At 37.3% G+C, this 25,085-nt stretch overlaps 1 protein-coding gene across 1 annotated transcript in view; it reads left to right on the forward strand.

The window, feature by feature from the left end:
- LOC131666809 (proteasome subunit alpha type-3) overlaps positions 1–23,685 on the forward strand; it is a 161,043-nt gene extending 137,358 nt beyond the window's left edge. The window contains exon 4 of the mRNA XM_058939750.1: positions 23,260–23,685. Coding sequence (XP_058795733.1) covers positions 23,260–23,528 — 269 coding nt within the window. The 3' untranslated portion in view covers positions 23,529–23,685. The remainder of the gene's footprint in view (positions 1–23,259) is intronic.
- Positions 23,686–25,085: the final 1,400 nt, after the last annotated feature.

Here is a 25,085-nt window from a genome sequence, read left to right on the forward strand (position 1 = left end):
ATAGTGAAAGGTTATATTCGTAAAATTACGCAATCATATTCTGAACACAGAATATTCGATATTAGTAAAATAATTGTTTCCAATCATTCCAAATAATTTTATCAATAATTTTTAATATGAACTGACTCGAATTGTGCATTAGCAAATACTAAATATATACTAATGTTATATTATACATGTAAAATTTCAAACTAAACTCGACCTTTTATAAAACGTTTTTTTGTATTTTTATCTTATGAACAAAATAAAATAATATTATAAAGCTAACAAAAACCAAATAACATTATCAATAAGATGCAGTTGTTAATCATTGTGGCACTGCTTTTACATATCAGTAACAATATGATAAATCAATCGCAGTTTCCGCATTTGTATTGGTTAATTAAAAAAATAAACAAAGTGCCTACAGTTTTTTAATTACTATTATTTCGAATGAAATTGATAGTTATATAAATAATGAATCCTACAAAAATACAAACTTATTTAATTTTATAAAATTTCGTATTTATACACTCATCAATATAATACATGGATTATTGTATAGGATATATAGATAGTTACATAGTGCAGTGAGAGAAACAAGAAGATTAGAAAGGATTACCTACAGGACTGCCGTATAACGTTCATAATGAGGACAGGGGCAAAGACGAGTAAGGTGACAGCGGAAATAACGCAGGGCTCAATCCTTGACTCCGACGTCTGAAATGGACTATACAACGAGGTACTGGACATCCGGACGCTGCATGGGGTTTTCCTTATTAGAAACGCCGACGATCTAGTGTTGATGATTACATATAAAACTACTCGCCTGGCTCAGATGCGACTGTGCACCGGCCTATCGAAAGAGTCTGCGAATGGATACGTTTCTGGAGACTAGAACGGGCAATTTACAAGACAGAGATACTCTACCTGATGAGACGATATATTGACATTACTATTCTCATGAAGATGGATGCGTTCCGATTGTGGTCTGGTAGTACCGTCAAATACCTAGGGGTAATCTGGGATACGAAGATGTCCTAGCCGCACATCATGGCTGCTGTACAGAGGGTGGGTACTAAAACGATAACCCTCACCTGATTCATGGCGAACACTAAAGAAGTCATGCAGAAAGTTAGAAAACTCTTGATGGTAGTAACCTGCTCGATCCTTTATGGGGCCGAGGCATGGAGCGACACGACTCGAGATAAAAAATGCCGCGTTACGATGATGGCAGTTCAGCAACGAGAGACACTTCATAATACGTGCGCATATCACACCGTCTCAGCGGAGACGGTATTCGTTATAGATCATCCTAGTGGACCTCTTGGCACAACAGAAAATCTACGGTAGAAGTGCAGATAGGTCACGATAGGACAGTCACAAAAGCGAGGACAAATACGCTTAGTAGCTGTCAGACGAGATGGATGGAAAGCGACAAGTACAGATGGCTTATAAAGGACGTGCGGATGTGGACGGAGAAAGGCAATGGGAAGGTTGACTTTTACCGAACTCAGCCGCTTTTTAAACACGGATACTTCTGCAAGTATCTGTATTATATGAGGATGATGTCGACCCCGGCGTACGGATACTGCGAACAGACCCAGGATGACGTAGAACATACTTTCTTTGAGTACCCACGATGGATAAACGACAAGCAGACGCTACGAGGCAAAAATGAGTATGGTTTTCCGGGTGAGAAAGAAGCTAGCAGATTAGGCCCAGCAGATGCAAATCGAAAAAGAGGAATAAAGGTGATCAATAGACGATCTTTTAATGTCAGTGAACGCCTTCACTTTAGAGGGTACAATCGTTGAAACCAATAGGTACCGCTGGGCCATTAATAAGATGGGATCCAAACTCGGTGTAACCGATACGGAAGGTTACCCGCACATTCGTAAGGTAAAAGCTCAAAATTCCGTCACTCATAGCAGTGCCGATCGGAACCCGGATGAGTCCCTGCTGAGAGAGGGGGTGGGTGGCTAGGAACGATCAAAACCACCGGACTGTCGAGGCGCTCTAGTACTGAAGAAGTTAGAGTCAGACCACTGATCCCTTTGACTTCGAAGAGCTACTCCTGATCAAAACACGACACTTCATATACACACAAATAAACAAGAATAAAAATGAAGAGTACATCAAAAAACAATACAGGTTTTTCCATGTCATCTGCGCATAACATAGGAGATTCACAGCAGAGCCAAGTACAATTCAGCACAATAAGAACACCGACGATCACCTTAGACAAGGACCGCGCGGGGACAGACAACAGGCAGTCGATCGACGGCCTCCAGCTCTTCCGAGCGCAGTCCAAAAGAATCGATACACCGCTTGAGAAGATGGAGGAAGAAGATACAAAAGTACTTTAGTACTAACATAACGATGGGCATGAACATAATAAAGAAAGCAGTGGAAATTGCATGGAATGAATGCGAATACCTAAGCCTCTCTCTTGAAAATGCCGTAAACGAGACAGTCGAAGGACAAAAAGGAATATACAATTTACAAAATATACAATTGACAAAAAGTAGAGATCACTAGGGCTAATCTTGAGTAGACCGCAGCTTATCAAAGGATAGCGGACGGGTGGGACTGGGTTAGGGTTCCCTCTAAAAAGACACAAAAAAGAGATTGACACAGCAAATGGTCAGTATAACAACGGCGACTCCAACTAGACAGACGATGGAAGTCACAAGAAAGGAATTTACAGCGGCAGCACTCGCCCTTTGTTGCAACTAAAACTGAAGATAAATCCTGAGAGATCATAAGTGAACATCTCAGGGCATCGAAATACAAATGACGGAGGACTGCTAATGCGTTACCGCAACGGTGCAGAGGAGAGACAGAGGTTTGAAGAGAAGCTCAGGTGTACGAAGATGCCGGAGCTGCAAGAGATTTAACAAAAGGACTGTCACTTGAGATTCTAGATCTGTTACTGTGTTACAGATAAAAATGACGTTAAGGGTGCACTAAAGTGAGAGACAAGACAAGAAATGGACATTACGATTCATGCCTTCGGACCAAACAAGAATGACGTCTACGTGGCAGTATGCGAAATCGACTTAAATACGAGGGTCGTTTGAAAAGTCCGTGCAAAGTCAGAGAGATGGCGCTACTAGTGCGTATCAAGGTTATTTTCAGTTAGTGGCATATCTTGGAAGAGCACACACCAAGTTTCAGCTAGATCGGCCAAAGACTTTGCGTTTTACATTCGTTTCAATTAAAGAAATCGAGTGGTTGTAAAAAAATGGACGAAAACGAATTTCGTGTATTGATTAAACATTACTTTTTCAAAAGCAAAACGCCTCAGGAGATTAAACAGAAGCTTAATAAATATTATCGTGATTGTACACCTTCGATTAGAATGGTTTATAAGTGGTTTAAAAATTTTCGGAGTGGCCATATGAGCACAAAAGACGCTGAACGTTCTGCACGCCCTGTTGAGGTTACCACTTCAGAAATCATTCATAAAATCCATCATATGGTGATGGCTGACAGAAGAGTGAAGGTGCGTGAGATTAGTAGTACTGTAGGCATCTCGAGGGAATGGGCACATAATGTTTTGCGCCAACATTTGGACATGAAAAAGCTATCCGTTAGATGGGTGCCGCGATTGCTCACGATTGACCAAAAACGAGATCGTGTGAAGTGTTGCAAGAATGGTTTGCAGCTGTTCCAGCAAAATCCGCAAGACTTTAAGCGTCGTTTCATCACTGTAGATGAAACATGGATACATCACTACACTCCTGAGACCAAAGAATAGTCTAAACAATGGGTTACCAAGGAGGAATCTGCTCCGAAAAAGGCGAAGACAATTCCTTCGGCCGGGAAGGTTATGGCGACTGTCTTTTGGGATTCGCAAGGAATAATCTTCATCGACTATCTGGAAAAGGGTGAAACCATTACAGGCGAATATTATTCATCGTTATTGGATCGTTTGAAAACCGAGTTGCTAGAGAAACGTCCACGATTGGCCCACAAACAAGTCCTCTTCCACCACGACAATGCGCCAGCTCATGCCTCAGCAGGTGTGGCCGCAAAACTGATGGAGATAGGGTTCCAACTCGTTTCGCATCCCCCCTATTCTCCAGACTTGGCTCCGTCGGACTACTATTTGTTCCCTAATATGAAAAAATGACTGGCGGGGAAAAGCTTTTATTCAAACGAGGAGGTGATTGCAGAAACGAATGCCTATTTTACAGACTTGGACAAATCCTATTATTTGAAAGGGATTAAAAACTAGAGCAGCGTTGGATGAAGTGTATAAGCCTAAAAGGAGACTATGTTGAAAAATAAAAAAGATTTATTAAAAAAAATCAAGCAGTTTTTATTTTTGCACGGACTTTTCAAACGACCCTCGTACTGTACAGAGGCTGATCTTAAAGACAGAATCAAAATCAGTTCGGTGAACTGTCGGATCAGAGAACGTCACACGGTAATCAGATATTACCGGTGCCTTAATTATGGAGATAGACGAGGAGACTATTTAGAACTGAACAGAGAACAAACTGCTGGAAGTGCAGGCAAGCCGGTCATGATGGGAAGACTTGCATAACCAGACAACCGACATGCTTCGTGTGCTCAGATGCGCTAAAGGAGAATGTGTATGTTCCAGGAACAAAAGCCTGCACGGTTTATTCAGCCACGCTGGAGGAATACCAGAAGTAGACTAAAAAAGACAGAATTCCTATCATTCTACAAGGTAACTTACGTAGGTGCGAGACTACCCAGCTACTACTCGCGTAAAATGGCAAAAGAATGAAATGCGGACATATTGATACTAAGCGAGCACCTATGGAACTTACGTGCATAATATGGTTTTTTTGCAAACGCTTCTGACATGTCCGTCATATGGAAAAAGGGACAATCGATAAGAAAAACAGGCATTTGCAAGGGGGAAGGGGGGGGGGGGGTCAAATTCTATTGATAGAGATAAATTGCAAGAATATATGTTAAATTTTTTTGGGTACTTTTCAGATATTAAGCAATAGTGTATGGGTGCTAAAAAGTTAATTTTAAACTTTTGGACCTTTAGTAACCCAATAAACTCAATAACCCAATAATCTAATACCCCAATAACCCTAAATTCTCAAACCCTAGACCCTTGAACCCTAAATTTTGAACACTCAGATACTTTGAATTCTAGACCCTCTAACCCTATTTTTAAAAATCTTAAACCTTAAACTCTAGATTTCTAAATTCTAAACGCTCTAACACGGTGATCGTTTAAAGACTTTAGGTTTACCTGAAATGACGAAAAATTTCGAGTATGGTATTCTATGGTAATTGACTCGTAGAATCCAAAAATAAATGTCCCGAAATCGCATCTGCTCCCCTTTCAAAGAAATATTCAAAAATATCATTTTTTCTTATTTTTGATCAAAAATTGTACATTTGACTGTTGAAATGTTTGCTATTTGCATCAAAATTAAGGAGTTTACTTTATTTTCCTATGTCAAATGTACAATTTTTGATCAAAAATAAGAAACAATGATATTTTTGAATATTTCTTTGAAAGGGGAGCAGATGCGATTTCGGGACATTTATTTTTGGATTCTACGGGTCAATTACCATAGAATACCATACTCAAAATTTTTCGTCATTTCAGGTAAACCTAAAGTCTTTAAACGATCACCGTGCTAACCCTAGACCGTCGAACCCCAAACTTTAAACAATTAGATACTTTGGACGCTAGACCTTCGAACCTTAGACCCTTGAAGCCAAACCTTATATGTTTTTTTTTTCAGCAACTTTACTGCTTCGGCAGATAATGACTTCATCTTTTTTTTCAGTGAGCCTTAGTGATTTTATTAATAGATCGGAATTTATTAGCGTATTGAAACGGTAGTCGATTTAATAATCGAACCGTTCGCGATTCTGCTTCTCGCGCGTTAGTTCGAACTATTGAGAGAGAGAAGGGGCGCGCGATCATTTGAATAAGCAGGTACGCCTCAGCTGTGAACGTGAATTTACCGCCGATTTGTATTGCACTTTGTTTTCGCCGAATAATTAGTTTTTTTGCGACAATGTCGTGCGTGAGTGCAACGGTATTTTCAAGATAACCAGTAGCAGTAGAGAAGCAGCAGCTTTGTAGCTAATTTGAGGCAGATCGAAATAGCGCAGCTGATAATTAAGGGGCAGCGGCAGTTGAGATTTTTTACAACAACAATTACGGCTGATCACCGTAATTGCACCGCATGGTAGGTGCACCTTCCGTCATATTAAGCGATACAAAATATATTCGATATTTTGTTTATTCGTGATAGCGTTATTTTTTGTAATCGCGCCGTGCGTTAGTTCGCGGTAGAATTCAAATCTACTCTCTCTCTCTCTTTCTCACGGAAAATAACTAATTGTAAAATCCTATTCGCGAGCGTCAGTCTTTCGGCCCTACAAAGACTGTAGTGATTTTTATTAATTAAAGCCTGTTAAATTTATTCGCCGTTTTCGTCATTTGATTTTCCTGGTAGCTTAAGTATTTGAAACAGGCTTAGGTTTTAATCCAATGACGTCTAGGGGATTAAGAAGATTAGAAGTAAAGTCGCTCACACTTAAAACTCATCAAGTGTAACAAGACACGTGACTTCAACTCCGATCAATTAAAGACAACTAGGATAAATCATCTGACGTTAAGGCGAATACACGTATTATCATACGTGTTTAACGGAGCGGCGGTTTGCTCTGCATCGTGGGAGTTTATTCTTAAATAAATTTCCCATTTTCAGATTTACCTCCCCCGTTACAGTATACTGAAGTATATCTTTATTCCTCAATTTTCTTGTCACTAATCTGTTGTGTGCTGGTCGAGCCTAATGGAAAACTTTGTTGTTCGCTTCTTGCGACTCTTTCGAAAGCCAACCGAATTGTACATAAAAGGAACTTACTATGTCATTTCCGTGCATAAGTGCCTTATGTACAATGGTAGTATTCTGTACCAGCTATACTAATTTATATAAAGTTTTGCTGTTTCGATGCGGTATTCTTTGAATTTTTGACTGTCAATCCTTCTATTATAAGTTAGTGCTTGCAGAATATTATGAAATCTTACAATAATGTTATCTAAACCCATGTATTCGGCAACTTTTTTAGTATGAGCGAAAAGTGAATGGTATTTGTATTACTACCTCCTTGTTTAACAATATCTACTCGCAACAATAAATTTATTTTTAGCGCTTGTTGCACTTTATGTTTCCTCTTTTTTTTAAGGGCTTTTTGTTCAAATGTTCTTGCACACGCATTTTTAAAATCATTATTGTAAGCAATATGAAACAAATATTACATAAACTTATCCAACAATGCAGAGTCGATAAACCGAATTTGAAATATTCTTTATATCTAGACAAAGTCTTTAACTTTTCCGATTTTTGTTCCGTTAATATATTGCACGTTTTACCATCAATCATGATGCACTCTTAATTAAATGTAACTTTAAACGAAAAACCTTCACAGTCAAAACAGAGAGTTTTAACTTTTTCCAAAAGCTTAGTATATTTTTTATAAATTTTTCTCACGATTGAGACATTTTTTTCAATAAATTCGAAGTTGACAATAAGACAAGAAAACTTGGAATTTAGAGTGTCATCAGTCTAAATGGCTTATTTATTTCTCTTTAACTGAAGTGGATAGAATAACACAAGAATAACAGAGCTATCTGATGGTATTATATTGAAATGATTTATATCTTCATCATTGCCTTCGTCATAATCGATCTCACAGCATTTGAATAAGAATATTTTCCATCGTTATTATATGATTCTTTTTGTATTTGCCATTTTTTTTAAGTTGTCTGTTGATTACCTGAATAATCTATCCCCCATTTACCAATAAGTGTTAGTGTTTCTTTAGGTAGTTTGGATAAATTTTTTTCACCAAATTGATTCAGAATTCTTTTAATGGTATATTCAACTAGATCACATTAATGCTGGCCTCAGTTTCAGACCATTGCATATTTTCAGGAAAACATCTGCGTTTTGCCTTTACCATTTCATCGTGAGCGTATGAATTCAAAATGCTAATTTTCTTAATATGTTCACGTAATTTCTTATATTTCTTAGCGGTCATTTCAGTATCCACAAACATAATCAAAGACTCGTCGCTATTACTCTCATTATTCAGAATCAAATTTTTTATGTCGAGTGCTTTCAACAATATCTCTTTGGAGCAACTATTAGCTAAATCTTGTGCACGTCTTTGCTTAATTTGCTCTGATCCTTCATCATAGGATAGAGATGAACGACCGATCTTTTTTTGGAGAGTAATCTTTCGTTTAGTTTTCCTAGATCTTTTTATACAGATACCATATCATCATTGATATTATCTAATCATCTTTTCTTTGTTTTTATGGGAGATTTTACCTGCAAAGCAACGCAACTACTTTTTTTTGGATGGAGTCATTCTCATTAGCTACAGATTTTCTTTTGTGAAATCTCGAATAAGACGATAGATCAACGATAAATCTTCTTTTAAGAACTAAGCAAAATTTTTCTCCAAAAACGTGATTTCTTTCTATTTACACTTTGCTATTTTCGCTGATATATGGAAGAAAAAAGGATATTTCAAGAAAAAAGCAAATTCAGAGAGAATATTATTAGTGATTTTATTAGTTACATATTCGATTTTATCTTGCAAGTCTTGCATATTAAAGCTTTAAAGCGAGTCATATAACAATTTTTTATTTATTTTAAACAGCATTTTACGGATAAAAATAGGTAATCTAATAATAGTAAAGTAGATTAAATAAAGATAAAGTAGACAAATGAAAAAATGGAAATAAAATAGACAAATAATAAAGAATGGAAAATATATATTTTAAAAAGCTGAGAATATATAATTTAAATCGAGACGTAGACAGGTCCAATTAAAAGGAGAATCAACCACTAAAATAATATCCTCTTAAGATCCGATCGCACGTCTTGGCCTGCCCGAAGTGTTCCACCGACAGTGCACCCTTCTCTATACTCGAGTAGAACTAACCACCAGCACTCTTCGCGGTTAATACCTGGATCGAACAGATCATTTCTCATATATCGATATAACAGGTTAACCTCTACTTTCCAGTTGACGTATTTCTTCGGTCGGTCGCGGACTTCCTGGCGTCTTCACAGCTACCAGGAATCTTTAACCGTCTCAAACTCAAACTCGCGCAAAAGTGTATCTGGAACATGGTGCAGAGCACCATTCCTGTGCACAATTTCGCAAACGAGCTGTAACAAATCCAGTACCCATCGCTTGAGTTGGCCTGTTAGGTCGCGCTTACTCAACAGTCTCGTCAACGTGCTATGATCGGTCACCACTACAAAATGAAATCTCTCGATATACGGCTTAAGCTTTCTTACCATGAATCGGACTGCTAAGAATTCGATTTCGCTCACCGTATACCGTCTCTCATGTGCGTTCAACATACGGCTCGCAAAGCAAATGGGATGTTCACTGTTTTCGAATAATTGTACCAGACACGCCCCACTGTATTCTCAATTTTTTTTAAATGGACAAAATGAAGTATCTCGCGAACCAAAAATGATAACGGCATGAATCTAACGGCATTTTAAAGCTTATGTAATTTGAAATAGAGGAAAGATAATCCGTTTGTTTGTTAATCCTTTAACAAAATATTTTTCAAAAACTGAGGATTTTTGTGGATAGCTCTCATCACGTGAAATTAGAATAAACGAGGTATGTCCGGCAAGTATCAGGCCTACGTTTACTACTGTGGGCAAAAAGTAAGGTGAATTTGTTTGTAAAATGAAAAATCTTTATTTATTCTTCTACATCAATGTCATCCCCTTCGAAGTAATCCCCTCCCGATAAAATACACTTATGCCAACGTTTTTTCCAATCCTCGAAACATGCCAAATAGTCCCTTTCCGGTATAGCCATCAGCTCCTTCTTCGATTCAGCTCTTATCTCCTCAATCGACTCGAAACGCGTTCCCCGGAGTGGTCTCTTGAGTTTTGGGAATAGCCAGAAGTCACACGGAGCCAAATCAGGCGAAAGCGGTGGTTGCGGAACGATATGCGTCGAATTTTTGGCGAAATGGTCACGAAGAACGAGTGCAGTGTGAGATGGTGCATTATCGTGATGCAAAAACCAAGAGTTGTTGGCCCATAATTCTGGTCTTTTTAGACGAATTGCTTCACGCAAACGACGCATAACGCTCAAATAATATTCCTTATTAACAGTTTGGCCGGGTGGAAGGAATTCATAGTGCACCACACCACGAAAATCGAAGAAAACTGTCATCATGACCTTGATTTTTGAACGACTTTGACGTGCTCTTTTCGGTCTGGCCTCGCCTTTAGCACGATATTCGCTTGATTGGTCGGTTGTTTCAGGGTCGTAAGCATAAATCCAAGTCTCATCTCCTGTAATCATGCATTTGAGCTTGTCCTGATAGTCAGAAAGCATTGTTTCACACACATCAACGCGGCGACTTTTTTGCAAGAAATTGAGCGTTTTCGGTACCAAACGAGATTTGACTTTTCGTAGGCCCAAATGGTCTTTCAAAATTGTTTTCACAGATCCTTCTGATATTCCGATCATATCAGTAAGGTCTCTAACAGTCAACCGACGATTTTCGAGCACTAATTCCTTCACTTTATTGACGTGTTGGTCATCTGTTGACGTCGATGGTCGTCCGGAGCGCTCCAAGTCATCAACATGTTCTCGACCCTCTTTGAAGTCTTTGTACCACTTATAAACATTTTTCTGCGACATGGTAGAATCACCAAAGGCCTTCCGCAACATCCTCAACGTTTCCGCAGCCGAAATTTCATTCCGCAAACAAAATTTGATGGCACTTCTTTGCTCAATTAAATCAGACATTGTAAAAATCGAAACATGCACTCTTGGTCGTTTGGTAAACACAAGCGTAAATATATTACTGATGATGACATTGACATGAAATTTGTCCCAGATGTCATTCGCAGTCCTACCAACTCAAGAAAAAAAGAACTAGCCCGAAATGTTAAGCCCGCGAAGTTTAAATTGAAAATTCACCTTACTTTTTGCCCACAGTAGTATATCTTCGCGCCATAGTGTTCGAGCGACCTCTACCGAACAGAAACGTCAGCAGTAAAGCCTCACGAATCTATTGGTTACTTACTGACACCTGCCGGACGTATAGTTCATGCGCAGCGTGTCTTTATTTACAGTGCCTTTTTCGCATTCGTCGGATTTTAATATTGTCAAAAATGACTGAAAAACAAGATCAACGAATTTGCATCAAATTTTGCTTTCAACTCGGAAAAACGAGTTCGGAAACTATTGAAATGATACAAAAGGCCTTCGGAAGCGAGTGTATGAGCAAAACACGAATAAAAGAGTAGTATAAACGGTTCAAGGATGGTCGCACTTCTGTCGATAGTGATTCTCGTTCCGGCCGACATTCGACAACAAAAACCGCAGATAATATTGAGCGGGTGCGACTTGCAATCAAACAAGATCGTCGTATGACTGTGCGAGAACTAGAAGAAGACCTTGAGGTACCAAAAACTATCATTTCAGAAATTTTAACCGAAAATTTAGGAATGAAACGCGTGTGTGCGAAATTCATCCCAAAATTGCTCACAGCAGAGCAGAAGAACATTCGCTTAGAAATCGCTCTGGACAATCTGGAAATGGTCAATAATGATAATAATGTGATTAGAAAAGTTATTACAGGTGATGAATCATGAGTTTATGGTTATGATCCTGAAACAAAACAACAATCTTCACAGTGGAAGCATTCTGAATCGCCGAGACCAAAAAAACACGTCAAAGTCGGAGCAATGTTAAGTCAATGTTGATTGTTTTTTTCGATTGTCCCGACATAGCTCCTTGTGACTTTTGGCTGTTTCTAAAACTAAAACAACCATGTAAAGGACACCGACTCGATGACAAAACAACGGCTGAAAACAATGCGACGAGTGTACTTAAGGCTATCCCTAAAAGTGAGTTCCAGGACTGTTTTGAAAAGTGGAAACATCGATGGAACCGTGTTATTCAATCAAGTGGGGATTACTTTGAAGGATGCCACCCACCAGATGATAAAGAATAACGCTAGCACGAAAATATAAAGGTAGGCCCGATACTTTCCGGACAGACCTCGTATATCTAAAATTCAAAAATTTTTTCATCAAGATTCGTCTGAGATACGAGAGGTCAAAGTGTCAGACTATCAACTATAGTTTCAGCCAAAGGTAACATTAGCTTCCGACAAAGTAAGTATCTGAATTCGACAAACTGAATGCATATTTTCACATATTTTCCTTCGCTGAACAAGAATCTTGTGTTAGAACTACTCGACAACCTACTATTTTTTTTACAAAATTGATAAATCCCTTTATAACAGGAAATATCAATATAAGAAAAGTTATATTATACAATTTTAACTATGAAATCAAATTCACTTTATTAAAATATACGGATAAACAAACCAAAGCTGGGGCTCTTGATAAATGTATGAATTTCTATATTCTACAAAAATCTCATGGTCGACTTTATTTTGTCCATTTTAAAAAAATTTAGAATATAATGCACCGTTGCAAGATCTGCCCTCCGGACTACCTGTAAAACCAACGCTTTTAAATGTTGTGGCGTTTAGTTTTAAATTCACTATTGTGTGGAAATTGTTGTAATAAAAAATCCCGGTTTGGTGTATAAGTTGACATCGTTCATGGTTTAATTCGTAAATATATTCCGTTGGTCATCGGGTTCAGGAATAAGGTGTCCGAACGCTCCAGAGCTATAAGCTGTACGGCAGATTTCTATTTTACATTGGAGCCCTTGTACTTCTCGGAATTCGGGTGCTAGGGTGAGTTTTAATACAATATTCTTGAATTCACAAGTATGTTACGAAAATCGCACCCCGGATAGCACTCGATGAATGCATTGTTTATTCTAAAAAATGTAGTTAGTAAGAATATCTTCAAAATCATAATTGGAAAATTCTTAGAATAGAACATAAGATTTAGATTTTCTTTTTTATAATATAATTATATTTGCGTGAACTGTATTCGGTTTACCATGTATATAATATATAAAATGGCATTGCTATTTTGCGTAACATCTGAAATTTCGAAAGGGCCTGGATTTTGATTTTTATCTAGTTTCCAAGTTTTGGCTCTTTTTTATACAAACTTGGTCTGCTTTTTCAAAGTTTGTCAGCTTGATGGAACGATCGTAATATTATTTTGATCTTTCTTTTAAAAATATGCGGTTCTTCCAAGCTAAATTTTATATTTATAATTAGGTAGTTATTAAATTTTGGAAGTTGCTCAGGTATTTTCTAGAATTATTAGATATAGATTTGTTAAATTATTTGAGATTAATTTTTTTATTTCGTCCACTGCAATTTATTTCAATGTATAACGCAAAGCAAATTGTTTGATGTATACTAGTTTCTTCGTCTATTAAATTAATCTTATATAACTCTACGTTACACATACCAAGTTTCTCTCCTTCTAGCCAGCATATATCTTCAAATAACATTATGAGATCTTTTATTTCTTTTCTTCTCCGCGGTAAATAGGTGAGATTTATTGTGTTCATTAATAATTTTTGTCTTTCTTTTTTGCTCTTCTCCCCTACTTGTTCAGAACTTCTTTATGCCTCTTTCGTTAAATATATAGATACGAGGGTGGTCCGATAAGTACTTAGCCTCACCGCCCGATGGCGCCACTCTCGCAAAAGAAATATTCTATCACGTAGTACAACTTTTTCGATGGTTACTGTCAAGATTTCAGCCGAATCGGAATTGTAGTTTATATTTGAGAGCGTGTGAAAGCAAGTATATCCGTTGATTTTTGAAAAATGGAAAAAGAGCAGTATCGGTCGGTGATTTAATTCTTGTTTTTGGAAGGGAAATCGCGCAGCGAAATCAAAAAGCGCTTGGATGCTGTGTACGGTGACTCTTCTCCTTCGATGGCGACCGTCAAAAATTGGTTTAACGAGTTTCAACGTGGTCGCACGTCGATTTTTGAAGAGCCACGTCCAGGTGCTCCGAAAATGGCTACCACGGAGGATAACGTGACAAAAATTCACGATCTCGTATTGGCAGATTGACGATTGAAGGTGCGTGAGATAACTAAGATCGTAGGCATCTCAAAAGACCGCGTGGGTCATGTCCTGCATGAAATTTTGGGCATAAGAAAGCTGTCGGCGCGATGGGTGCCACGTTTGCTCACTCCGGACAACAAGCCCAACCGTGAGACAACTTCAGAGCAATGTCTAACGCTGTTTAAGCGCAATCCGAAGGAGTTTCTGCGTCGTTTCGTGACAGTCAACGGAATCTGGATCCACTAGCTTACACCAGAGACCAAGGGACAGTCGAAACAGTGAACTTTACCCGGCGAAAGTGCTCCGAAGAAGGCGGCGACTGCCCATCGGCCGGAAAGGTGATGGCCACCGTTTTCTGGGATTCACAAGGTGTGATCTACATCGACTACCTGGAGAGGGGCAAAACGGTCATAGGGCTGTACTATGCTGAATTATTGGGCCGATTCGACGTCGAATTGCAGAAAAAACGGCCCCATTTGGCGAAGAAAAAAGTGCTCTTCCACCATGACAACTCACCAGCTCACACCTCCGCCATCGCCATGGCCAAATTGGTCGAATTAGGCTACAAACTGCTGCCCCATCCACCGTATTCTCCAGATTTAGCCCCGTGCGACTTCTTTTTGTTTTCAAACTTGAAAAAGTCACTCGCCGGGAAGAAATTTGAGTCGAATGAGGAGGTAATCGCTGCCACAGAAGCCTACTTTTCAGACCTCGAGAAAACGTATTTTTCAGACGGGTTAAAGAAGTTGGAGCATTGCTGGGCCAAGTGTATCGAACTAAAAGGAGACTATGTTGAAAAATAAAATGCCACTTTTCCAAAATTTTCGTTTTTCTTTTGTAGGCTAAGTACTTATCGGACCACCCTCGTACGTAATAAGATATCTTCTTCCCTAGGGATATCCATTTTCTTTGCTTCTTCGATATTTTCTAGTATATCTTTTATAACGAACGTAAGATAACACAGGCCGACAAATCTCAGAACCAGAAATCAAACTTAGTGTACCCGAAGGATTTTGGTTCGCTGAATTCGAATCCAAGCTCAGAATTTTTGCTATCCGTCATGTTTCCAAGATATCCTAAACTAAAAGTTCAAAAAATACCGTTTTTTGCTATTTTTGAGGTTACATAGCATCTTGAATAAATTTTTTTTTCAAAAACGCGCGAGAGCATCACAAAGGAACAATCTTGCTCTTTTAAATCCATTATTTAGATTCAAGATGGCTTTTTTTTCATCGAGATATAATTGATTGAAGTTAAGTATTTTCGCGGTTTCGTAACAACATTAAAACAGCCTATATAGCATATGTGAGGCTGTAAGCCCAATTTATAAGTGATCGTATTCATTCGAAAAAAAATCTATATATGTGTTTTTGACGTTGCTGATTAAAAATATGAGGTCAGATTGTGAAAATTTAAAATGGCGAATCTAATATGGTGGACCTAAAATTTTATAAAATCTTCTAGTATTTCTTCTTAATGTTGAATTGACTATTGGTTTTTCTAAAAGTTTTCCTAATTCTGTATTTTTGTTTACTTCAGACCGTGTGTTTCATTGCCGAATAATTTATCCCGGATTACAGTGGGTTTTTGTTTATTTAAACCTGTCCTAATTCTCGTTGAAGTGACAGGCGAAAACAAAGAAGGAAACTAAGATGCTGTTTTTATAACAAAGATTTGTTAAAAATGAAACTAGTTTTGTTATATGTATAAAATTAGAAAAGAAAAAAAAGGATACTAAAAGAGCAATATTTGACCTGCTAACCGAAAATGATTTCGCTTTCATTGACGTGCTTATTTTCATTTGTACTCGATTCCACGATTTTACAGAATTGTAGTTTTCGAAGGTCAATCACTGCGCCGAGAGTAACCGAATTAAGTAGCGCGCGATGCTCACATTCTAGATATGGTACGTACGCGCGTATGCGCAACTTTGCCGGCACTGACGTATTCGATTAACGTGCTCGTTATTAATGAAGACAAACAGAAAAATCAATATGCTTACATATGATATTGATTAAAACGCAATTAGTGAATGGAAAGATTTAACGTATTTTCAATTTAGTTGCTATGATAATTATTAGCGGTATAGGAATAGTCCGAAGAATCGATATATAGTAATTATTTTGCAATTTTCCAATATAAAATTTATGAAATATAAGTGAGAATTTCTCTGTTCTTTTCAGTTAAATTTGTACCGGATCCAATTATTACGTTTTAATCATAGTTAATGAACATGACGTTCCAATACGTTGTTAGTGGATTAGGCTGAAATAAAATCTAATAAGGTTGTTAGGTAAAAGAACGCAGTTTACAGTATCTTGTTCCAAATATCGTAATCGCCCATCTCAGTATAATATATATCGTACATATGTTACTATGATAGAACCGTCAGCTGCGTTGAAAATTTGATTCGAGATCTATTAGAGCGAATTGACAGTAGGCTTGTGTGATGTACAATACTGCTTCACTTAATAATTGATTTTATTGGCCTCGATCACTGAGACGAATTAGTATACGGAGTACAAATCTTATATCTAGTTTTAAGGTCGTGCCACTCTTAATTCCTAGACTGAATCCGAACTTCATTTGTTTTATCGTGACCTGACGTATTCAACGACTTCCGTAGCCCAAGTATCCAGTGACGATCCAATGACAACGATGGAATAAAGTATAAACTTCTGCTGTATTTCCCGATGATTTCAGCAATAAATAGCAGAGTATTCAACAACAAACCACAATGATAGCATGACCGAACTCAATTGAGTTTTAGATTCGAGGCATTAATAACACAGGCCGACAAAATTTAAAAAATGGAAAAACCCAGAAACCAGACATTACGTTCCCAAAGGTTTTTGGTGCGCTGAAACCAAATCTGACCTCAGAATTGCTCCATCACCCTAGGTTTTCGAGAAATCCTAACCTAAAAGTTCAAAAAACACGATTTTTCACTATATTTCGCGTAGTATTACGTCGTAAGCCAATTTTATTTTAAAAAACGAGTAAAGCTATTTCCAAGTACTACTCTTACCCTTCAAAACCCTTTTTTCGGATTTCAAAAATCTTTTTTTTCCATCGAGATATCGTAGATTGAATTTGAGTGATTTAGCGATTTCGTTACAGCACGAAATAGTGGCGAATTTCCGAATAAGGAGTTATAGTGTAATTATATGTTTTTTGGGTCATTGAATCCAAATGTAACGTCAGAATGACTCTATAATCTCAATTCCCTTAACCCTAGAGCCCCATAACCTGCGACGCTGTAACCCCTGACCGACATACTCCAAAGTCCTTAACTCTCGAGCCGTTTAACCTGCTGCGGTATAACCCCCGACCCTCACACCCCAATTTCGTTAACCCTCGAGCCTTTAACTTGCGAAGTTATAACCCCCGGCCCTATCGAGGGTTAAAGAAATTCGGGTTTGGTGGACGGGGAATACCGCTGGGACAATGGAACAACGATAGACGTCATTTCTGCGGTAAAAGAAGGTAGAAGAATTTGTGTCTGTGATAGGAAAATTCATATCCAACTTACGTATACAAGTACAATTTACGTTTACATACAAGTGTCTATAACTTGCGAAATCGATCAGCCAGGATTTTTAATCTTACATTTTTCTGGTCTACTAACGATGAAGAAAGTATCTACGTTAGCAGATATCGGATTCACTTAGGGCCTACATTTCCTTACTTGAGGATAACCGTGTATGACATTGCTCAAAAACTACAAATTTTTGTGCTTCGTTCTTCATCCGTGTTAGGGATCGTGTTTGAGCGGCAGGCTAACGGATAAGTCACTGGAATTGAATTTTTGGTATTATTTCTCGTACAACACTGCGTGCAGTACTTTCATTGATTTTTATTATAACTTCATTTTTCAGAAATTTTATCATTACCCCATTCCGGTATTAGAATAAGTTTATAATATTATTCGTGTTTTAACACTGCTCGAAAACTCCAAGTTTTTGTGTTCTACTCTTCATCCCTGTTAGAGATCGTGTTTGAGCGGCAGGCTAACGGAGAAGTTACTGGAATTGAATTTTTGGTATTATTTCTCGTACAACACTGCGTGCAGTACTTTCATTAATTTTTATTATAACTTCATTTTTCAGAAATTTTATCATTACCCCATTCCGGTATTAGAATAAGTTTATAATATTATTCGTGTTTTAACACTGCTCGAAAACTCCAAGTTTTTGTGTTCTACTCTTCATCCCTGTTAGAGATCGTGTTTGAGCGGCAGGCTAACGGAGAAGTCACTGGAATTAAATACTTTCTATTATTTCTCACATAACACTGCGTGCAGTACTTTTACTGATCTTTATTATTACTTTGTCTTCTAGAAATTTAATTATATTTACCCATTTCGTTATTAGAATAAGTTTATAATATTATTCGTGTTTTAACACTGCTCGAAAACTCCAAGTTTTTGTGTTCTACTCTTCATCCCTGTTAGAGATCGTGTTTGAGCGGCAGGCTAACGGAGAAGTCACTGGAATTAAATACTTTCTATTATTTCTCACATAACACTGCGTGCAGTACTTTTACTGATCTTTATTATTACTTTGTCTTCTAGAAATTTAATTATATTTACCCATTTCGTTATTAGAATAAGTTTATAATATTATTCGTGTTTTAACACTGCTCGAAAACTTCAAGTTTTTGTGTTCTACTCTTCATCCCTGTTAGAGATCGTGTTTGAGCGGCAGGCTAACGGAGAAGTCACTGGAATTAAATACTTTCTATTATTTCTCACATAACACTGCGTGCAGTACTTTTACTGATCTTTATTATTACTTTGTCTTCTAGAAATTTAATTATATTTACCCATTTCGTTATTAGAATAAGTTTATAATATTACGCGTGATTTCCAATTAACTTATAAGTTATTGAAGATGTCGGCATGTAGAATTCCATGCAAAGGAAAAATCGATTCCTTTTGTAATATCTGCGGTAAATTTGAGATAGCTCGACTTCGTCGATCAATCACTGATATCATTAAAGATCAGTTTGAAGAATGTTACGAGACACCTATGAAGAATTTAGACAAACCATGGGTTCCTAAATATATTTGTGAAGACTGTCGCCAAAGTTTGAAAAACTGGAATAAAACTAAAACCGAAGTTGTTCTCCAACCAACAATATGGCGTGAACCTAAAAATCACCATGATAACTGTTACTTTTGTAAATGTGATACTTTAGGTTTTAATCATAATAACAAAGCTTCTCTCCTTTATCCGAACGTTTTTAGTGTAACAGCAGCTCAGTATGGAAAAATAGAAAGAAAAAAAAATTCTGATTCTGAGCCAAAAAAACTTCAACCAATAGAAGTTCCGCTAACAGACAAAAGCAGCAGTAGTGATGAAGAAGATTTTTCTGACTCAGAAAAGCCCAAACTTTTCGACCAAAATTCTTTGGATGATCTGATCCGTGATTTGAATCTTCCGAAAGATTCTTCAGAACTCTTAGCGTCAAGACTAAAAGAAAGAAATCTTTTATTACCTGAAACAAAAGTTTCTATTTACAGGAAGAGAGATACTAAATTTCGGCCATATTTTACTTGCGTGGATAACCTTGTTTACTGCAACGATATAAAGCATCTCATGAGTTTATATGGAGTGCAAGGAGGTTATAATCCAGAGAACTGGCGACTCTTCATGGATGCATCTGTACAAAGTCTCAAGGCAGTACTTCTGCACAGTGGGAATGAGTATGCAGCTATTCCCATTGCTCATTCCACTGTGATGAAAGAGTCTCACGATAACTTTCGATTCCTTCTTGAGAAAATCAATTACAATGAACACAAATGGCTCGTTTGTGGCGATTTCAAGATGATCAATATTTTAGTTGGCTTGCAATCTGGAAATACGAAGCACCCCTGTTTTTTGTGTCTCTGGGTCAGTCGTGCCCGAGAAGAACATTGGGTTCGGAAAGAATGGACGAAAAGAATCGGAATGGTTGTTGGATCACACAAGTCGTCCATGAGAACCTTGTTGATACTAAACATATCTTGTTACCTCCACTCCATATAAAACTGGGCATGATGAAGCAATTCATCAAGGCACTAGATAAGGAAGGCGAATGTTACAAGTATCTTCAGGACAAATTTCCTAAATTGTCTGAAGCGAAAATTAAGGAAGGCATATTTGTAGGGCCGGACATTCGAGCACTTATGAAAGATGATGAATTCCTCTTTACAATGACGACTAATGAGAGAAATGCTTGGATAAGTTTCAAAAGTGTCACCGAGAATTTACTCGGAAACTACCAGGACCCTAAATACAAAACTATTGTGTCGACAATGCTACCGAATTTTCAAAAATTAGGGTGTTTGATGAGCCTGAAAATACACTTTTTGTTTTCACATTTGGAATACTTTCCGGACAATGTTGGGGCGTTCAGTGAAGAAATAGGTGATAGATTTCATCAAGATTTCAGAAACAAAGAGGAACATTATCAAGGTAGATGGATTGAGAGCATGATGGCTGACTATTGCTGGGCTCTACACCGACACGATACATTGACAGATCATCATAGACGCAAATCTCTTAAACGTTCATTTCAAGATAAACGACAGCATTTTCATAAAAAAAAGAAGTGAAAAACTGTAGGGTTGCAGATATTCAGATGCAACACTCACAAACTGAATAAATGAGATTTAAAATGCGTAATTGAAAGCTGCGTAGAATACAAGGCTTGGATATTGAAGGGATTGAAATGTAAAGACATACGGTTATACGATAGCAGCTTGAAGTGCTGATTGAGGAAATTCTGGCAAAGGAGTCTGAGGTTGCAGACTTGCAGGGCTCGGGGGTTGAATATAATTTGGAGGCTTGAGGTATTCTGCGTAGCGAATTTCGGTATGAGGGTTAGGGGTTATAGCGTCGCGGTAATTGGGGTCGAGGGTTGAGGAAATTGGGGTGTGAGGGTCGGGGGTTATAGCTTCGCAGGTTAAAGGCTCGAGGATTGAGGAAATTGGGGTATGAGGGTCGGGGGTTATACCGCATCAGGTTAAAGGGCTCGAGGGTTAAGGAAATTGGGGTGTGATGGTCGGGGGTTATACCGCAGCAGGTTAAAGGGCTCGAGGGTTAAGGAAATTGGGGTATGTCGGTCAGGGGTTACAGCGTCGCAGGTTATGGGGCTCTAGGGTTAAGGGAATTGAGATTATAGAGTCATTCTGACGTTACATTTGGATTCAGTGACCCAAAAAACATATAATTACACTATAACTCCTTATTCGGAAATTCGCCACTATTTCGTGCTGTAACGAAATCGCTAAATCACTCAAATTCAATCTACGATATCTCGATGGAAAAAAAAGATTTTTGAAATCCGAAAAAAGGGTTTTGAAGGGTAAGAGTAGTACTTGGAAATAGCTTTACTCGTTTTTTAAAATAAAATTGGCTTACGACGTAATACTACGCGAAATATAGTGAAAAATCGTGTTTTTTGAACTTTTAGGTTAGGATTTCTCGAAATCCTAGGGTGATGGAGCAATTCTGAGGTCATATTCGGTTTCAGCGCACCAAAAACCTTTGGGAACGTACTGTCTGGTTTCTGGGTTTTTTTCCTTGTCGGCTTGTGTAATCATTGTTACCGAAATGTAGCCAAAACTGATGCCAATAACAATGATCCAAACAAATATCTACTATACTACAGGCATTTTAAAAAAAATAAGCCGGAGCATAAGACATCATTTTCTTCTGAGATACAAACAATCTATATATTCTCTAAATTAATTAACCAAATGTTGCTACTAACATCTCCATAAAATAAGCCTTACTTGCTAGATTCCTTTTGGTTCGTTTCGATTGTTATTAATTTAATAGTTAAGGCATAACAACACTAAATACGGGTCATAATCATATTTTTTTTACTTTTTTCATTAATATTTTTGGCAAGGCCATGATAAAGTTATAGCGAGACTATATATGGTTTTCTTGAGTCTAGATCCTCAATTGGATAAACATATCAAGAACTTTCTCTTTTGAGTTGATCCACGCTAATTGCCATTGGTTACTTTTCCTACGATATTGTTAAGCACTGGTATAAAATTTTGGTCGTCGGAGAATGGTAAGGGATAAAGACTCAACCACTGAAATTTGTTTCAGATCGCCGTCACGTCAGTAACGTCAGCTCCTTATTCTCACCTACAATCATGACTGAATTTTTAATTAATAACGAAAGTTTTTCATTTTTAATGAATTGAAAAAAATAAATTTTTTTCTGAAAATGGAATTTGAAGAGTAGATACTCATTTATATTGAAAAGACAAAAAAAAACATTTTTTGTCTAAGGAGTTTTTTTTCTATGGTGTGCACATTCGTAGATATCGAACTTGAAAAATAGTGATTTAAAAAATGAAATCAGTGTAACTTTAGATTGACTCAATAAAAAGAAATTTTTTTACATTTATCTTAAAGAGAAGGCGAATACATATCCAATCCATTTTATTTTTTTTAAATCTGCATATTCTTTCAAAAGTTAAAAAGTATTTTTTGCGGTTTAAAAAAAAAATGAAAAAATGTGATCCAATTTTTTTAGTGTCAAAAATGCTATTTTTAATCATTTAAAAGAAACCAGTGAAATACGAAAAGTTTTGCTTTATCCTTTCAAATAAGCCCCCGCAGGTTCACCTACGACTATTTCCGAGCGAGCTATAAAACTTTGAATTTTTGATAATTTCAGTATAGGCTGGCCAAAAACTTATGCTCACAATTGTACCGATACCCCTATTACTTGACAGTTAATCTTCAACTGTTAATTAGCTTGCATTTTGTGATCAAAGATAAAAAAAATAAAAATTTGGTCTGAATATTTAGACTTACTTTCTTTCGAAAATAGTATTTGGTACTTTTTATACGAGAAATTAACATGTGCATCTCGGAAATATCAAACTGTAAGCGATCGTGTTGCATCTCATATGAAAGATAACAATGTTATTCGATAATTGTTTTATACAATAATTAAATCATAATAACTTATTCCATATCGATTTATCTCTCCAAAATTTGTAAGTTTAACAAACAATCATAACAATGAAGTTACGTAAGCTTAATTTAGTCATCTTATTTTGAATGATAACATATATTATTTATTGAAGGGCATTTGTTATTTTTTTATATATTAGATTACAAATATTTCATAACATAAAATGACGCGCGCGCGTGTTTTCCAGACGAATCAATTTTTCACAATACATATCGTAAAGTATACTTATAATTATTAATAAATTATAAATTATTTTAGGTAAAGCTAAACAATCTGCTAAGACTGAAATTGAAAAATTAAGATTATCAACGATGGATCACAATGAGCTTGTGAAAGAAGCAGCACGAATTATATATTTAATACATGATGAGCTGAAAGATAAACAATTCGAACTTGAGATGAGTTGGGTAGGTCGACATACTAATGGAATTCATGAGCCTGTTCCAATGGAAATAAAACATGAAGCAGAAAGTAAAGCAAACCAAGCGCTGGCCGATGAATCTGATAGTGATACTGAAGAAATGTAAATTTTAAAAAATTAATAAAAGAATATTTGTTTATGAAATTAATATTTTACTGATAAGATTAATCGTAATTGTTGACACTTACTTCATTTATTTTGTGTTATTTATTGTTTACCATAAGTTAATTTTTGAATAACATAATAAATCAAGACTTTTTCGAGGGAAATATAATTTTTATTAGAACAGCAATCTTAAAAAGTGAGGACTATTCATTATGATTGGCTAATTTATTAAACAAATATTATACTATATATTTTAACTTAATTTAAAACTACTCGTTGCTCAAAAAAGTAGCAACTTCAGAGAAAAGGGGAAGAGCAGCCGGCTCATAGACACCTAACATCTCAGTCTTAAAGTGTATTGCACTCTTACTCTTTCATTATCGAGGAACGTAATAGTTTAATTAATGCTAACATGATTTGTATAATTCTAGTATAAAAATATATTGCATATGTTATAACGGGGTTTTAGCTCGAGCTCTTTTCGGGCTAAATCAGCTATATAAATAAATAATTCTCGCGGATTAATATTTTAATAAAGCGAAGTGTGCTATCCAAGGCGACCCTGTACGCCAGCAATAACAGTGCTTGGGTCCAGCTGCATCAGCTTGCCTCCTTCCTTACGTAGAAATTCGGCCCGCGGAGAGTATCGTGAGCTACAGGTCACTTGGCGAGAGACAACCTAAAGAGTCTCGCTGCGAAGTAGTTATGCAATAAGGCAGGTGTATCGGAATAAGACACTGCGGATTTTAGTAGAAATGAATCGGGTATTTAGGTACTCGCGAGTACATGCAAGCGCGCATGCGAGTACGTCCGAGCAAGATCGGACGACGAATTCGCTTAAAGCGGCTCAAGGCAAGACGCAATGCCGAGCAAAATGACAGGGTGCGTAGGTCGGGCGAAAGACTAGAGCAACGAATGCGGTTAGCAAGCCATAGGAGAGAGAGAAGAATCGAGTAGGTACTTACATTAGTTGTCGTCGGTTATCAGAACGGCAGAAACGCACGTACAATAGATCGCGACCACGCTTACTCCTAGCCTACGCTCGCGCGGGCGTCCTCGGTTCCAAGCTTTATAGCTGACGGAATTCCTGTCAGCATTCACTACGAGTCTTCGCTCTTCACTGGCGATCTTCGGGCTTGTATAATCGCCTCTGCGTACTCGCTTACTCCTCCGTAATCTCTCGTAACGCAAAACAAAGATGTTGCTGTCAGACTATGCTAGCGTCTGTACCGGTCTCTGCTCGCATGCCAACTGACTCATTACGCGCTCTCTTTCTCTCTCCCCTTCGCGATCGCGGTCTCCGCGACATCCGCGCTAAGGACTATCGATAGTATAGATCGTAGGGCTCGACTCTTACCTTGTTCGCTGACATTTCAACTGCGCTACAAATTACAAATTATTATAATACATGGTATGGTATAAATATGATTAATAAATAAACTGGCTGCAGGCAGAGAGAGACATAACGAGAATGCAGCTTTTTTTTTTTTTTTTTATTATTGAAGCTTTATTAACTTTTTACAAGTTATTTAGCTTTTAAGATCATGCACATAATACA

This window comes from Phymastichus coffea, unplaced genomic scaffold (assembly GCF_024137745.1).
Source record: "Phymastichus coffea isolate CEN01 unplaced genomic scaffold, Cenicafe_Pcof_1.1 PCOF00004, whole genome shotgun sequence".
Lineage (NCBI taxonomy): Eukaryota > Metazoa > Arthropoda > Insecta > Hymenoptera > Eulophidae > Phymastichus > Phymastichus coffea.